This window comes from Elgaria multicarinata, chromosome 11, assembly GCF_023053635.1.
Source record: "Elgaria multicarinata webbii isolate HBS135686 ecotype San Diego chromosome 11, rElgMul1.1.pri, whole genome shotgun sequence".
NCBI lineage: Eukaryota > Metazoa > Chordata > Lepidosauria > Squamata > Anguidae > Elgaria > Elgaria multicarinata.
In genome coordinates, this window is record NC_086181.1 from 35,981,665 (window position 1) to 35,999,124 (window position 17,460).

The following is a 17,460-nucleotide window of genomic DNA, read 5'->3' on the forward strand; positions in this document are numbered from 1 at the left end:
ATGAGATGTTGCTGCAATAATTAATGAATGGTTTAAAAAACACACACACACACACAAAAAAAACTGCTTAGCCATACTGATGATACAAGGATAACCTTCTTAGACAATGTAAACAGCACAGCCAGTAGGATGAAGTGGCTCCCGGGTTTGGTTTGGATATGAAAAACTCAAGTTCTCCAAACCCCTGTTCGTTTGTAAAGTTTCCTAAGGCCTATTCTACACCTGGAGGCCTTCTGGACTGGGGAGGGATGATCATGGGGATTTGTGCTTCCGGGATTGTCTGTCAGGGGCCACACACCAGTGAGTTTTCCCAGAAGTAAAGGAGGGCCATTCTGGGGTGCCGTTTGTTTTTACAAGCAGAGGCATTTTTGCAACAGTGTGGGCATGATCCTGTGCGAAGGTACATTTTTAAAAACACACACAATGAACTCGGTGCTGGATGGCGCTGAGAGCAGTGACAAAGAGCTTTATCACACCAGCGTTATACTGTGCAATCACTGTGAATTGCATGCATAGGACTCAGAAGTTTTCCACCTTATAATCTGCTTTGATTGTGAAGTACTCCCATGCATCCTGCTTTAATTGTGCAATAAAGCAAAAAGATTAGCCATATTTAGCCCCTCCTTTTTGAGCGTATCTTCCGACCTACCGCTGGGGTGCAGGAGCAGGACTTTAAAGAAATGCTTACATCTGTGCAAGCTTAAAATATAAAGACACTAAAATTGGCAAAGCAATAGATATTAGGGAGAGCTTTAAGCATACCAAATTTGAATTGAATTGGGTCATCCATTGATTTTTAAATGATTTTTTACATTTCCCCCCTTAAACTCACTTCCTGGTATGATCACTGTCGCCCGGTAGCAAAAACAACAACAATCGCGAAAGCTTAGTGCTACGGGGATAATCCGAGGGAAGCAGGTAAGTGGGATGAAGCTTAAAGATGGCAAAAATGCTCTCTCCCTCACCCCTGATGCCCGTGGACTCTCCCTGCACAGCTCCTTGCCCGTTTCTTGAGACCCACTACTCATGGGGAAGAGGGAGGACCCAATATACCCGATCACTACGTTCAACATCTCAGGTCCTCCTCCGGGTGCCTACTCCAAGAGAGGCTCGGAGTGTGGCAACGAGGGATAGGGTTTTTTCGGTGGTGGCCCCCAGACTGTGGAATGATCTCCCTGATGAGGCTCGCCTGGCACCAATGCTGCTATCTTTCCGGCGCCAGGTTAAGACTTTCCTCTTTGCCCAGGCATATGGCGGCACATCCTAATTACCCTCATGTTTAGTTTTTAATCAGTTTTTAATGCTTTATGTGTGTATGTACTGTGTTTTAGAGTTTTAAATTTTGTATAGTTGTTTTTACCTCAATTTTAGAATTTCTGTAAACCGCCCAGAGAGCCCTGGCTATGGGAGCGGTATATAAGTGTAATAAATAAATAAATATAAATAAATAAATAAATAAAGGAGGGAAAGTCACACCTCCTGTGAACCTTGGGATTCCCCCAGGACCAGAAAAAACCGCAGGACAAAAGCAATCCTAAGCCACTGCTAGACCTAAGGTTTATCCTGGGATCATCCTGGGTTCGCCCCTGCCTGAGCACTGGATCCTCTGTGTGTCACCTAGATGAACAGGTTTGACCCCTGGATGATCCAGGGATAAACCTTAGGTCTAGCTATGGCCCTAGATATCCCAGAAGAACTAAGTGGTTGTTCCGGTTCACCCCAAGATCAGCTGTGCTTCATTTGGACCCGCAGCGAAGACCTTGAGTCCACTCCGGAATAAATGGCAGGTGTATTTTAGGCCTAAGAGTGCTTCTGTAAAATGCTACCTCTTGGGTTGTTGTGAGGATATATTGTTATTTCAAAGTTTTCTAAAGAAGCATAGAAAACAAAGGAAGAAGTGGCTAGAACACAACCCACAAGGTGGATGGCAGATTTTAAAGTTCTTCCTGCCCTTCTTTCTACCTAAGGGTTGAGCAAACCATGGGGAAACATTTCTTTCCCTCTCTCCTTCTGCTGCTCTCCTGTCTCTCCTTAGGACTCACCTTCTTTCCACCGGTCCTTTTCCCCTTTACCCCTCTCTCACTTTAAACACGTCCTTTCCTCTTTCTCTCTTCCCTCCTTGCTCTTTATTATTGCAAGAACAATACAAGAAATTGGCAACAATTTCTGCTCAACTTGTAACACACACACCCCAATGCAGAAAACTCTGTTTGTACTTTGTGAAGTGACATGCTCGTGGGTGCTTAGATGGACAGGGATAAAATCAGCTTGGCATCTTTGTGTTTTTAACAATTTGCACACAGGGAGCTTCCTTACACAAACTCAGAGTATTGGTCCATATTGGCCTCATCTACACCATGCAGGAATGCCCTGTTTTCTACCATCTTAAAGCAGTATAAAGGAAATTAGCCTGAATCTATATCAGCATGATAAAAACAAAAATGACCGAGTGGAGGAAGAGGGAATCACTTATTTTGTTGAGATGACAATGATCATTTGGCACAGTATAGCATTTCAAAAAAAGAAAAAGAAAAGAAAAAATTACTTACACGCCAACTGGGGAGGAAACTGGATTTTCAACAAATCCAGGCGGAATCACCTTAGGAAGTGTAAGAGATACAAATTCACCAATGGTAATCTCATCTGCCGGACTATTTGAATGACTTTGAGTGTTTGTCTGCCATCTACAGATGGTGGAGTTCAGACTCTTGCTCAAAGAATCCTGTAGCAGCAGTAGCAGCAGCAGCAAAATCAAATTGAGTGCTAAAAAATCTTGCCCGAACTCCCGGCTGCAGATCTCCATGGCCACCTATTCACTCGCCCAACTAGCCTTTGTCCTGGTAAGAGTTACAGTCCACTTTACTACAGAAGGAGGAAGAGATTTCACCTATGTACCAATTGAGGCCTCTTTGTCTAACAGAAAATGTATCAAAGCTCAAGTGGACAGAGTATCAAATTGACATTCCAGGCAAGGGTAGTGCATGTTGTTTGGGATGAAGTCTTTATACACTGTGCACCAAATAAACACATCAAACTTAAAATGGGCAGGTCTGGAATGGATTTCACACATGGCTTTTGGTTGCCAATGGGGTTTTCAATAATAGCAGTGCTGATCACAGTAATTTCCTCTCTTTTTTAATGTTAATTACATGGCAAATCATTGTTGTTCCAATCTGCTCAGGTCTTGACACAAGCAAAGATAACATTTCTCTGTAATCCCACTGTACCTCTACTATTCTATAGCAAACTATACTTTAAAGGATTCTATAGTCTCTGGGATAGTTGGCCTAACAGAGGAATTCAGACCTGACCAGTGGGAGGAACTTGTTGACTATGAACTTACCTTTCTACGGAGAAATCAGGATTGTTTATTCTAACTAGCAATGGCTCAGGAAAAACCATCTTCCTTAGGGTGACCTTATGAAAAGCAGGACAGGACTTCTGTATCCTTAACAGCTGTATTAAAAAGGGAATTTCAATGGGTATCATTTGTGTTGGGGCTGTGCATCACTTTGGATCCAAATCCTGAATCCGAGGTGAATCACTGTGATTCGGAGGGTTTTGAAATGGATCTGAAGAGAAACAAAACAGGTCCGAATCAGTCCAAAGTGAATTGGCATGATCCAAATCAATTTGGATGGATTCTGATTGATTTGGACCCTTTCCCAAGCACAGATAGACATGGAAATTGGTACTATGTTAGGGCTTCAGTAGGGCTTCATCTTTACAAAGTTTGATGCATATTGGTTCATCTCCAGATTTTTAGAATTTTTTAAAATTTGAGGTTTTAAAATTAAGTTTTTGAAAATACGCTGTCATTTTTAAAGATAAAGAGATGCAACTCAGCACAATTATAGATCCTAAATAGCGCTTAAGGCAGGTCAAGGTTGAAGCATATCAGTTCACCACTTGTTTTTTGGGGGGATTTTTAACGTTCAAATTCTACGCACATTGGCGTCTAGCAGCTTGAGAAGGAACCAAGTTTCACAAAACACAAAAAGAAAAAAGAAATTACACTTTGAATTGTTTTAGTTTTTGTGAACTGCCCAAGGAGCTTCGGCTATTGGGTGGTATAAAAGTGCAATAAATAATAATAATAATAATAATAATAATAATAATAATAATAATATGAAATAGGAGACATGGTGATGGCAAGTTGCAAGCTAGTTGGGAGGGGCCATATATAGTTCAAGAGAAACTTGGCACGCTGAACTACATCATAGTAGTTCTTCGCGAGCCCCGCCAAAGAAAGTGAGGCAGGTGGCTAGCAGGAGGAGGGCCTTCTCTGCTGTGGCACCTCGGCTGTGGAATGAGCTATCTAAGAAGGTTCGCTTGGCACCTACATTATATGCTTTTAGACGCCAGGTGAAGACCTTTTTATTCTCCCAGCATTTTAACAGTCTATAAATAAATTTTAACTTGGTGTTTTAAATTTGTAATTTTGCATTGCTGCTGTTTTTATCTGGTTGAGCTTTTATATTGTATTTTATATTATGGTTTTATACTGTTGTTTTATACTTTGAATGTTTTTAATTATTGTGAAACACCCAGAGGGCTCCGGCTATTGGGCGGTATAGAAATGTAATTAATAATAAATAAATAAATAAATAAATAAATAAATAGTCTCTGAGCACACCAAGAGAGCCCGCACCGTACATGTAAGTATGCTTAAACCCTATTTGGCCAGAGAGGAAAGGGTTCTACAGGTGGCCATAGTCTTGGAGGAGCAGGGTTTAGGAATACCAGATCAGATTACCTGGAGTAACGGGATAGGGAAGCCTGAGCAAGCTGCTGTCCTGAGCTTATTAGAACAACATCTATATATATAAATGCCCAGAGGCCTCCTCTAAGCCACTTATGCAAATAGGAGAGAAGGCAGAGGCAGTAGATTGGCCTACTGGTTGGTGATGTCACAATGACACTGCCAACCAGTGGGCCAATTCACTGCCTCTGCCTTCTCCTATTTGCATGTTCTCTCCTACTTGTACTTATAGGCCAATCCACTGCCTCTGCATTCTCTCCTATTTGCATGTTTAAAAATTCTGAGCTCACAGGGCCTTCTATGGAAGTTCCAAGAAAAATAACTGCCATCTACCAAGAAAAATAACTGCCATCTAGGGAAGTTCCAAGATAGAAGGCCAGGTTTTGCGGCCTTCTATGGAAGTTCCAAGTTCTGAAGAAAGATAACTGCCAGGAGCTTCCAGCCTAGCAGAGGGGCCAAAACCCACTAACCTCCTCACCAGACTGCTCCTCTACACCTGTCGTATGAGGGGCTTTTTTGCTAGTATAGAAATATTTAGTAATAAGCCAGGGAGGACCAGCCTATTCCAGCACACAATAAAAACAGGAGAGCACTCACCAATAAGATGCACACCATATAAAGTGAATGGGAAGGTGCTAGAAACAATGAGGAGGGAGGTGAAGGAGATGCTGAGCTTGGGAGTGATCGGGGAATCCCATATCCGGTGGGCATCTAGAGTGGTCTTAGTCCCAAAGAAAGATGGAACAATAAGATTTTGTATAGATTACAGGCCCATAAACCAGGTTACTGTGCCAGAAACATTCCCAATGCCAAGAGTAGATGACATGATGGAACTACTTGGGTTCAGCTAACATCATCTCTACTCTAGATCTGTGCAAAGGCTTTTGGCAGATGGAGGTGGAGGAGGCCTCCCGTGACAAGACAGCATTCGTGACACCAGAGGGGCTTTATGAGTTCACGGTCCTGCCTTTTGGATTGCGCAACTCAGCTCTGTCATTCCAAAGGCTAATGAACTCAGTCCTATCTGGTATGTCTGCGTTTGCCATGGCTTATATCGACGATGTGGCCATTTTCAGTAAAACAACAACTGAGCATTTAGATCACATTGGCCAAGTCCTCAGAGCATTAGAAAAAGCAGGATTAACAGTAAAGACAAGCAAGTGTCAGTTTGGGCTACCAGAAGTTACCTACTTAGGGTACAGAGTAGGGAGTGGGAAGATCCTGCCACTTGGGGATAAAGTGGAAGCCATCAAGAGTTGGCTAGTCCCCAAAACCAAAAGACAAGTTAGAGCCTTTCTGGGTATCATAGGCTACTACAGGAGGTTTCTGGAAAGGTGTGGGGAGTTAGCCACCCCATTGCATGAACTGGCACGCAAGCATGATGCATGAAGCGTGGTGAAATGGAGTAGCCAATGTCAGAGGGCATTTGAGCAGCTGAAGGAGGCATTGTGCAATAGCCCCATCCTGATAGCCCCTGACTTTGGACAAACCTTTATTTTGGCTGCAGACGCATTTGAAGTTGGGCTAGGAGCTGCACTACTCCAGGAGAGGGATGGAACACCCCATCACCTTTTTAAGTTGGAAGTTGACGAACCGAGAGAAGAATTATTCCACTGCGCGATCATGTGGGCAATGATCAAACTGCAGCCCTATGTGTGGGGACGAGAGTGCATAGTGATGACGGACCACAGAGCCTTAATCTGGCTGGAGATGATGCGGAATCAAAACACCATGCTGCAAAGATGATCATGGCTGCTGCAAGAATACCACATAAAGTACCAGTATGTGAAAGGCAAAGACCATGTAATACTGGATGGACTGTTCAGAAGCGGCAGAGAAGGTCTTAACAACAACGACAATCCCGGGTAAGGAAGACAGCAAAGAGACATTTTTGAGGTGTTCTGGTGAGCCAAGAACTTTGTACATGCTCTGTATGTGCCCCAGAACAAATACTTGTGAAACATTGAACTCTGCACATGAGCAGGAGCACACACCCCTGGACTTTGGACACTGCGTATGCCCCTTAGGACTGAAGAGGCATACTTCGCTTCAGTTTAAGGGGGCGAGATGTGATGTTTTATTGCTTATGACTATGTTATTAAGTATAAAGTATAAGAATTTATTAAGGTTTGCAGAGTTGTAAGTACTTGTTATATGGCTGTTGCAGATTGGTAAGTATGAACCACAGAGAGGAGAATGAGTGCTGGATGGAAGGAGAGTGCTGATTGGATGTTTGTGTAGGGCTTCTGGATTGGCTGTGAGAAGGGGAGGAGTTGGACGACTGTGGAGAATATATAGGCTGCTTCTGAGGAGAGAAGTTATGGAATGCTTTGGGACAGAGATAGGAAGGGTCTGCGTGTTTGTTGTTTTGGTGGATTGGAGTGTGGGAATGAGAACAGTGTAGTTTAGAAAGGGGTAGAGTAGGTAGGAGTACTTGAAGTTATATATTGTGAAATATTAAAGTGAAGTAACCTATGAAACCATTACGCTTTGTGCTCTGAAACCATACGCTTGTCACTGAGAGAAAACAATAAGCTCTGAACCTGCATAACCATCTTGTTAAATAAATAACGTTCATTTAAACCTGGTGTGGACATTGGAGTACCAGGGGAAGGGTACAGGTAATCATATGGTGGCAGCGGAAGGGAGAATGTTGGGTCAAGGGTGCCGACCTGTGCTGCTGTGGGGGCCTAAGCGGAAGTAGGCAGGCCACAGGGACAGAGTTGGCATCTCTAGCCCTGACGAGTGCACCTGAGCTGGGTCCTTTGGAGTCATAAAAGAAGTAAAGTGATCCAGAAGTAAACCCAGTGGAGGGTGGGCATCACACTGACTCACTAAGTACAACCCACTAGGAAGTTATTCTCTGAGTACCACACTGAAATGGTGTGCATAGGCCCACCTTCATGCCAACATCACATATATCAGTCCAATATAGTTGAAGAAAAATCAAATCAACAAGAACATTAGAACAGTGCAGGGACTTATTCTATCCTGTCAAAAACCTAATGGCATCCAAGAAACTGAAGCCTCTTCCTTGAGATATTTCTTCTCTTTTGACTTCTTTTGAAACTGGAAAGAAGGTTTTGGTTTTTTCCTGTTGCTGAATTATAAACACACATAAAGAGCTAATAAATTATTATTTATTATTTCTTGAGTACATACACATTGCTAAATGCTTAACATAAAAGTAGAAATGGCATTGTATATGGACTTAACCTTTTTTAAAATAGTCAAAAAGACAATACAGAAGAAGAAGGGAAAGAAATTAGAAGAGAGGGGAAAAGTCAGTACTTATGACCCTTTTTCCTTACTAGCTGGTCTCTGGTGTTCAGCTCAGGCCTCAGCACAATAATGTAGAATTTGGGGAGAAAGATGCAACTCAGTAATCCAGCACTAGAAGCTAAGATGGAGAAGACCTCCACGGCCACCATGTATTTTCCCTTTGTACTCAGGTAAGTTGGGACAAAGGACACCCAAACACTGCAGAAGACCAACATGCTGAAGGTGATCAGCTTGGCTTCATTAAAAGCATCCGGCAACCTCCTGGCAAAGAAAGCCACAGTGAAGCTGATGAGGGCCAAAAACCCCAAGTAGCCCAGGACTATGTAGAACATAAGGGGTGAGCCTTCATTGCATTGCACTATGATCTGATCCACCTGGGAATGCATGTCATACTCTGGGAAGGGGGTAGACGTTGCCAGCCACACTGCACAAATGCCAGTTTGAATCAGAGAAGAGAGAATGATGACCGATACTGCCAGTCTCTTCCCCACCCATTTTGCCACCCGATTTCCTGGCTTCGTGGCCACGAAGGCCAGAACCACAGTGATGGTTTTGCCCAACACAGAAGAAACGGCAACAGAGAAAGCGATGGCAAACAACGTTTGCCGCAGAATGCACGACCCCACCCCTGGCTGGCCAATGAACAGAAAAGAGCACAGAAAGCAAAGCAGCAGCGAGGCGAGCAGGGTGTAGGTGATGCTCCGGTTGTTGGCTTTGATGATGGGAGTGTGCCTGTGCTGAACGAAGGTCCGCGTCACCACTAGTGTGATCAGAGAAAAGATCAGAACTAAAGCAGCCAGAACGATTCCCAGGGGCTCCTTGTATGATAGAAAGGCTAAATGTTTGGAGATGCATCGATCCTGCTTCTGGTTTGGATGCTGGTTGTCTGGACACTGGTTGCACTCGTCAGCATCTGAAAGTTAAAAGTAAAGTCTAAATAAATAAATAGTTATTCATGGCATCTGTATACCACTGAATATAGTAAAAAGCAGTTCACAATATTAAAAATATGCACATATTCTCTGAGCCGCACTGATGTCAATCTGCCAATGCTGTGGCAAGAAACAAGGCACTGGCCAGATAGATGAGAATTCACATATACATGATCCTGCAAGTATTCATAGAATCATAGAATAGCAGAGTTGGAAGGGGCCTACAAGGCCATTGAGTCCAACCCCCTGTTCAATGCAGGAATCCACCCTAAAGCATCCCCGACAGATGTTTGTCCAGCTGCCTCTTGAAGGCCTCTAGTGTGGGAGAGCCCACAACCTCCCTTGGTAACTGATTCCATTGCCGTACTGCTCTAACAGTCAGGAAGTTTTTCCTGATGTCCAGCTGGAATCTGGCTTCCTGTAACTTGAGCCCGTTATTCCGTGTCCTGCACTCTGGGAGCATTGAGAAGAGATCCTGGCCCTCCTCTGTGTGACAACCTTTCAAGTATTGGAAGAGTGCTATCATGTCTCCCCTCAATCTTCTCTTCTCCAGGCTAAACCTGCCCAGTTCTTTCAGTCTTTCATCGAGACAGGGCTGTGCTTCAGATTTGGCTAAATCCTGAACCAATATGGGCTGATTCTCACCAGTTGGGAAGATGTCTGAATTGAAGCCGGGATCTTCAAAAGCGCATTGAATCCATCAAACGTGAAGATTCATTAGCAATTTGGATTCAGACAGTTTGGCTCAAAAAGAAAATGGGAGAAATAAGATACATTTCTCCCCAAGCTCTGCATGTAGGGAAACCATTCAGGTGGAGAGAGGGAGGGATAAAAAGGAGGGGGTCATTGTGTGATTTTCAGCTCAAGTTTCTAATCACAGTGAATGGTTTTGCCAGGGCTCTCCTGCCCCAGTGTTTGGTGTATCGGTTGGTGCCCTTTGCCACCATTAAGCTCTTTCAACCATGTCTGACAAAGGAACAGAAAACACCTTCACAAACATAGGAAAAGATTTTGACCTTTTCTTTGGTCCTCTTGAACCCCTGTCTGTTGCCTTAAAACACACCCTAGAGCAGCCTTCCTCAACCTGGGGTGCTCCAGATGTGTTGGACTGCATCTCCCAGAATGCCCCAGCCATCTGCTGGGGCATTCTGGGAGTTGTAGTCCAACAGATCTGGAGCGCCCCTGGTTGAGGAAGGCTGCCCTAGAGGCTGCCTTTCAGCCCCTTTGACCATGGGAAGCCCAGAGAACTTCGGCTATTGGGCGGTATAAAAATGTAATAAATAAAATAAATGAAAACAAAATGAATAGGTCCAATCTACACCAAGGAGGCTATTGTACTATGAAAGCAGTATATAAAAGGCAGGAGCCACACTACTACTTTATAGTGGTATAGAAGTGCACTGGCAACTGTTGGGGCTCATTGACACATACCATATACCGCTTTCATGCTGCTATATCCTGCTTGGTGAGGCTCCTGTCTTTTATATACTGCTTTCATACTGCTTTCATAGTGCAATATCCCATTTGGTGTAGATTAGGCCCTACTCTTATTAGATGGCAGTGTGTCCTTCTTCCCCTCCTCCTACGAGTTCATAGCTTTGTAGAACAAAAAACAAAAACAAAAAAATCCTAGCAGCCTTGTGCTGTAAATAGAGGACTCAAATAGGAAACTTTCTCCCCTAGAATGATTTCTGCTGTTTAGTATGCCAGTCAGCTTTCCTTCACATTGTAAGTGACTTCTTAGCAATCCCAACTTACCTATCCGGTTTGAAATCCTTCCTTCAGAGCATTGAGGACAGTCATAACAACAGATCTGTTCCCCCTCAAGAATTCTCTTGCTGTGTCCTGGATGACAACTCTCAACACAAGTTGATTGGGGAAGCTTCTAGCAGTAAACACAAGAAAATGTGCTAAATCTGAAGTCCACCATTTTGAATAAGTACACAATAACACCTCATCCCTGTTTCTTTGCCTAGAATACTTCAATATTCACAGCAGTTGGAGATCCATCTTATTCCTAGACCACATGAAGTCTCTCACTTACCCCTTTCTCTCATGAATTGGCCCCAGGACACTCCAGTGTATGATTGATTGCATGAGGCAACCAAGGCCACAGCTAGACCGAAGGTTTATCCTGGGATCATCCAGGGTTCGCCCCTGCCTGAGCACTGGATCCCCTGTGTGTCACCTAGATGAACAGGTTTGACCCCTGGACAATCCAGGGATAAACCTTAGGTCTAGCTATGGCCTAAGTTGGTTAATATATGAGTGACTTTGGGACCACCATACAGCTCTTTGTCCATTTCATTGGGTTGGTCTAAGTGCCAGCCTGCAGTATCTTCCCCAATGTGGATTCTCAAGAACCTGACAAACAGAGTTTCCATGTTCTTTTGCAATGGAGGAAACCTCAAGAAAATAATAGCCATTCCCACCTGGTTAAACTTGTGATTCCACACAATGGTATTTGCACTAATGGTGAATTCTTTCCCTGCAGGAACTTTGGGGTCCATTCTTCCAACTTGGAATCTACGGATGGATTCATTGGGATACGTAACTGTGTTGATGATGTCATATCCAGTTGACATCTCCCCATTTTCATCAAAAAATATTTCTTCCCCAGCACTATTGTTGAAGCGGATGTGCTTCAAAAAGGAATGGAGCTAAATTGGAGAAGGAAAGAGAATGAACTAGGGGCAGTAATAGGAAAATGGGTTGCTGAGAATTTCCTGGAATATGCTGTTTTGGGCTAAATCTACACCAATTCCAAAGATGGAATTGTCTGCACTACATGGTATAAATGCACAAGGGTGATATTGTGTCACCATGAAGGGATTGTATCGATACAATACCTGGCCAGTATCTGTTGACATCTGTTAGATTTGTTAATCTAATATTATACATAAATAGCTGGTTCTTATTTTTGTAGGTCTGTGCATATAAGACCCACTCTGGCCCGCTTGCATTGGCCTCCTATACGTTTCCGAGCCCAATTCAAGGTGCTTGTTTTAACCTATAAAACCTTTCATGGCTTGGGACCGCAATACCTGATAGAACGCCTTTCCTGACATGAACCTACTTGAACACTACGTTTAACATCTAAGGTCCTCCTCTGGGTGTCTACTCTGAGGGATGCTTGGGCGATGGCAACAAGGGAGAGGGCCTTTTTAGTGGTGCCCCCACCCCCAATTATGGAACGATCTCCTTGACGAGGCCTGCTTGGCACCAACATTGTCATCTTTTTGGTGCCAGGTCAAGACTTTTCTCTTCTCCCCAGCATTTAGCAATATGTAATAAGCCTGGGTTTGGTTTTTGGCTCATCGTTTTTGAAGTTGTTATAGTGGTTTTAAATGTATGTGCATGTTGCATGTTTTTGTGGTTTTTAGTTTTTGTATATTGTTTTGAAGTGTTTTATCTCATGTGAACTGCCCAGAGAGCTTTGCCTATGCTGCGGTATACAAATGCAATAAATAAATAAATAAATAAATATAATAATAATAATAATAATAATAATAATAATAATAATAATAATAATAATACATCCCTGTTAGTGTTACATAGGGTGGCCACCTCTTTTTTTCCTGACAGATGCCATTGCCACAACTTCATCAGCTACGTAGCAGGCAGGCACTGTATATTGTAGCCTACCCCATGCTGGGAATAGCAATTGTAAACTTTTGTAAACTGCCCAGAGAGCTTTGGCTATGGTGTGGTATATAAATATAATAAATAAATAAATAAATAAATAAATTTGGCTGGTGCAGATGGATGAGAATTTCATTTTGGTTGGTTTGTTCTGTTAGAAAAAAAATACTAAAATCTCCAAAGTTCATACCTGGGAGAGGAAGAACTTGAGATTTTAAAAATGTGAATGAAGGAGAAAGTAAAACCGAGAGATTGACCCATCCTTGCTCAACTACATCCCAAGCTAGTTCCTAGTTCCCTTCCACAACCACCCATTCACATATCTGGCTGTAGGTGTGGCAGCAACAGTGGAGGCAGGGAAGGAGGGCTCCCTCTCATTTTCTTCCCCCAATTAGTTCTCCACTCATCACCCCCTTAGAAGCATACATGCCTACCCAACTCTCCCAATCTTCTAGATGCAGTTGATGTTGCAGCAAAGGAAAGGGGGAAGAAAATCTCTCTGTTGTCTTCTGCTTCCCTTCCTAGTGCTAAGAACTCCATGGCATCATAGGCCTCATCTACACCCAGCAGGATATTGTGCTATGAAAGTGGTATATAAAAGGCAGGAGCCACACTACTGCTTTATAGTGGTATTAAAGTGCACTGACAACTGCTGGGGCCCACTGACACATACCATATACCGCTTTCATACCACCATATTAGGGTGACCATATGAAAAGGAGGACAGGGCTCCTGTATCTTTAACAGTTGCATAGAAAAGGACATTTCAGCAGGTGTCATTTGTATATATGGAGAACCTGGTGAAATTCCCTCTTCATCACAGCAGTTAAAGCTGCAGGAGGCAGGAGCTATACTAGAGTGACCAGATTTAAAAGAGAGCAGGGCACCTGCAGCTTTAACTGTTGTGATAAAGAGGAAATTTCACCAGGTTCTTCATATATACAAATGACACCTGCTGAAATGTCCTTTTCTATGCAACTGTTAAAGATACAGGAGCCCTGTCCTCCTTTTCATATGGTTGCCCTACTGCTGCCCCCCAGGACTTGAAAAATGCATATTTTGAGAATTGAACTTTAATGTGTAAATTGGGAGGGATTGCATGTGACACATGCAAATGTGATGTGGACCTGAAGTAGACCCATTTGCCCATACATCAGGACAGTAATGACTGATAAGAGACTCTCCTTACCTGCCATGGGTGAACATTCTGAAGGCTCCAGGTACCATCATCTCCTAGTGCTTTGGGCTGGGATCGCGAGGAAAACATGGCATGGAGTGCATGTGCTATAGCATAAACAGCATTGTATATACTGTAGCTCTGGCCAGACATTCCTGCTTCGAACACAGATTCAGGGAGGCTGCTCAAGCTCTCTTCCCCAGTGCAGTTTCCTGCACCTGGTATGTGCCAGTTATGTGCAGGAATTGAGCACACAAATGCACTGGACCAGAACCCATGGATGAAATAAAGTCCAGACTGCTTAGGCGTTAAACTCTCAAGGACATCTTGGTATCCTGCTACATCATTCGTGTGGAGGGTGAAGGACAAGGTCCCATTGAAGGATTTGGGCGTGAATGCTCCACTGTAGTATACAGATGCAAAATCCCACTGAGCTGTGATGATCCAAACCCTCTCAACAGGCTTCATTTCATCAAGCTCACTGAACGATAGAGCCATCCGTAAACCCTCCATAGATCTTAAGTCTCCGTGCACAAGGATTACATTTGTTTTTGCCGAAGAGAGAATAGAAAGAATTCTTTCCAATTTAGTATTAAGCTGCTTGCTTCCTCCCCAGTGCTCCTTCAGTGTTGGAATTATTGCCTTAAAAGCAAAACATATATTGTCCTCAAGTAGCAAAGGAGTGAGAGTCCTCAGTAGCATTTCTCCACTGTCATCACCTGAAACGATGAGGCCAATCCAGGTCCATCCAAAATGCTTAAGCAGCCGAACAATCCCAACATACTGAGGACTTGCATTGGGGATCATCTGATAGACAGAAGGGAATCGAGTTTTATCACCCAATGCAGGGTCAAAGGACCCATAATTTAGCTAAAGAGAATGAAAGCGATCTGTTTAGAACTAACAGCTATTTTCCCTCTCTCAAACCCGCCCCCACCATTCCTGAATTTCAATTACTATTATCTCTGATGTTTTCGTAGGCTAGAAGGTGGGAACTCATTGATCTCCAACAAATACTACAGAGGCTAAAAGCCGTCTGGTGCTATACTTTCGGTATGCATACCAAAAGGTAAAGTACAGATTTGATGCAAGGCCTTATATTAGTGCCCCAAGACATTTGGTGCAGAGCAGAATTTGGAGCAAAGAGCTCAAGGGTGGAACGGTGTGCTTATTTTTAACCTTTTGCTGTCACGCTTTTTTCCCCTGGTCCAGATTATTCCTTCCCTGTTGGTTTGTCCCTATTTTTTGAGTTCAACCCTAATAAATAAACATTTTAGCAGACAATTTGGAGTGAAGAAGATGCTGATAGTGAGAGTTAAGCAAAGAAATGTGCACGTGCAACTTTTCAAATCTAAATGCCAAGCTCCCCAAACTGCTCTCGTTCATGTGTTTGGAGTTACTTGTATTCAGCTCTTGAGTTGATCTGGATTTGTGCTGAGCTGGATGGTCTGAGCAGAGCCTTTGCGCCTTTCCAATTTTGAGGAAAAGAGTAGGTAGAGACAAAAATGTGCCTTCTCACATAACTACCCTAGTAGTTGCCTGGGCTGGTGCTACCATTAGGCCAACTAGGCATCCGCCCAGGATGCTGACCTCAGAGGGGTGCAGTACTGACCTTTAAGAGTCACAGTTTTATACAAATTAGCTGTTTTAAGAAGAAAACATAAAAGGAAAATATAATAGTTCAGAAACTCTTCTTGAACAGCTGAATCAAAGTTGGCAATTTTGGGTGTGTGTGTGTGCAAGTAGCTTGCCTTGCCTAGGGCACAAAATAGTCTGGGACAGGCCCTGGTAGTTGCCCCTAGTTATCTGGTTAAATTTCATAGGATCATAGAATAGAAGAGTTGGAAGGGGCCTACAGGGCCATCGAGTCCAACCCGCTGCTCAATGCCAGAATCCACCCTAAAGCATCCCTGACAGATGGTTGTCCAGCTGAATCCTGACCCACATTAGATGGATATATACAGTTTTGGGGGACATCCAAATGAAAGTGGAGTAAATTGGAACAGTTGTGAAGACTCAGGATTTGGAGGGACCCAGAGATACAGACACTATGGACATGGCTACACTATGCCAGGGTCGTCTCCAGGTCATCCCTGTGTGTCCACATGACACACAGGGGATCCTGGGGGTAACTGGGATGACCAGGGACTTTCTCCAGGATATCTGGGACCACGGATTTCCTGATATTTTCATGGTTCCTGGACCATACCGATAAGCATCGCAAGTGCTCCCAGGTTGTCCCTTCTTCTCCATGAGTAACAGGGTTCTTGAAATGGGCACAGAGCTGAGCGGGGGCAGTCCGTGCCCATTGGGGGTGGGGGTGGGGAGCGGTTGCAAGGTGTGTGTGTTTTTAAACTTACATGCACTGGAGCAATTGTGCTTTGTCTCTGTTCCGGGTTGGGTGGGGAATGGCAGCCACGACATCCCTCTTCCCTTCCGGGGCATCACACGATTGTCAAGACGCTGGGGGAGGATCATGGAAGCAGGTAAGACCATAATCCTCCCCCTCCCTCCCTCTACACCCTTAGGTGTAGATGTGCCCTTTGTCTCCAAAAATGGATTCATTTCTCCTGAAGCTTTCCATATAAGGAAAGCACTAAGAGGGGAACTACACAGAGTCATCGGGGCACCCTGAAGGCGCTGGCGTGCGCCTCCAGGGCGCCCCTAAACTCCTAGTGTAGATACTTGTAGATACCTGTCCAGAAGAGGCGGCGGAGGAGGAGGCTTCTTCCGCCGAGCTCTCCAACCCGGGTGGCTCTTTCGCCGGCAGCAGGAGGCCGGCAGGGAGGTGAGCGGCGGCGGCAAGGACGCTCTAGGCACCCTCGCATCCGACAGGAGCCCTGGGAACTTTTTGCCGCTGCGGCCTCCTCCTCCTCCTCCTCCTCTTCTGGACAGGGATCTACAGGTATCTACACTAGGAGTTTCAGGGCGCCCTGGAGGCGCACGCCAGCGCCTTCAGGGCGCCCCGACGACTCTGTGTAGATTGACTGCTGTGCCTTCAAATTCCATCCAATTCTGACAAACAGAAAAAAAAAGTTATAGCTATTTCTTGATTTCCAATGATAATCAATGGGAAGCATGAGGATTGGGACGTCTGAAGCAAGCTTCGGATTCAGTTATGAGTCGAAGTGGGCAGCCTCTAAAACAGTCCAACCCACAAACCTGGCTGTTTTCTGAACTCCCGTATTAGCATCCACACAGCATTTTGTGATCCGTGCACACACCCCTATTATTTCTACAGGTGGTTACACATACCTGTGGCATCTTATAGATATTTAAGATGTGAGGCATCTGGTTGGAGTTATGAGAGGTGAGCCCACCAATGACAGCCATGAGCTTGTATTTCCTGTCACAAATATAGTTCGGGGGACTCCCCTGTCTCACAAAAAGGTGGTCCATAGTCGCAAAACATGCTCCCTTTTCATTGTAAGCATTTTGAGAGAAGATGTATTTTAATGTGCAGTTGGGTAAGAGGTGGGCATTTTGGGTGATCTCTTCAATGGCAAAGGCAAAGGCAATGACTTGGTGGTAATTCTTAGGCACCACACTGCAATGAGATTTCGATGTGGTTTTAGGGTTGTGTCATGGGTGAAAGCACATCGCTTGAATTAATGTGTACACAATTCACTTTGGATTGGATCCATCCCTTCTTAACTCTTAATATT

At 44.1% G+C, this 17,460-nt stretch overlaps 1 protein-coding gene across 1 annotated transcript; it reads right to left on the minus strand.

The window, feature by feature from the left end:
- Positions 1-8,046: 8,046 nt before the first annotated feature.
- LOC134405707 (vomeronasal type-2 receptor 26-like) lies at positions 8,047-17,194 on the minus strand. Its single transcript, XM_063136952.1, has 5 exons — positions 17,051-17,194; positions 13,808-14,665; positions 11,409-11,636; positions 10,735-10,861; positions 8,047-8,957 (listed from the first exon to the last, which is right to left on the minus strand). The coding sequence occupies exons 1-5, from the start codon at positions 17,192-17,194 to the stop codon at positions 8,047-8,049; spliced, it is 2,268 nt and encodes a 755-aa protein (XP_062993022.1).
- Positions 17,195-17,460: the final 266 nt, after the last annotated feature.

Bases quoted from the DNA above. Each gene is read 5' to 3' on its own strand.
- LOC134405707 (XM_063136952.1), bottom strand. From the start codon at position 17,194: ATGGACCACCTTTTTGTGAGACAGGGGAGTCCCCCGAACTATATTTGT. The intron at 11,637-13,807 runs GTAAGGAGAGTC...TCTCCAATTTAG, and splicing joins AGAATGTTCACCCATGGCAG to CTCCATTCCTTTTTGAAGCA. The intron at 10,862-11,408 runs GTGGGAATGGCT...GTTTACTGCTAG, and splicing joins GGAATCACAAGTTTAACCAG to AAGCTTCCCCAATCAACTTG.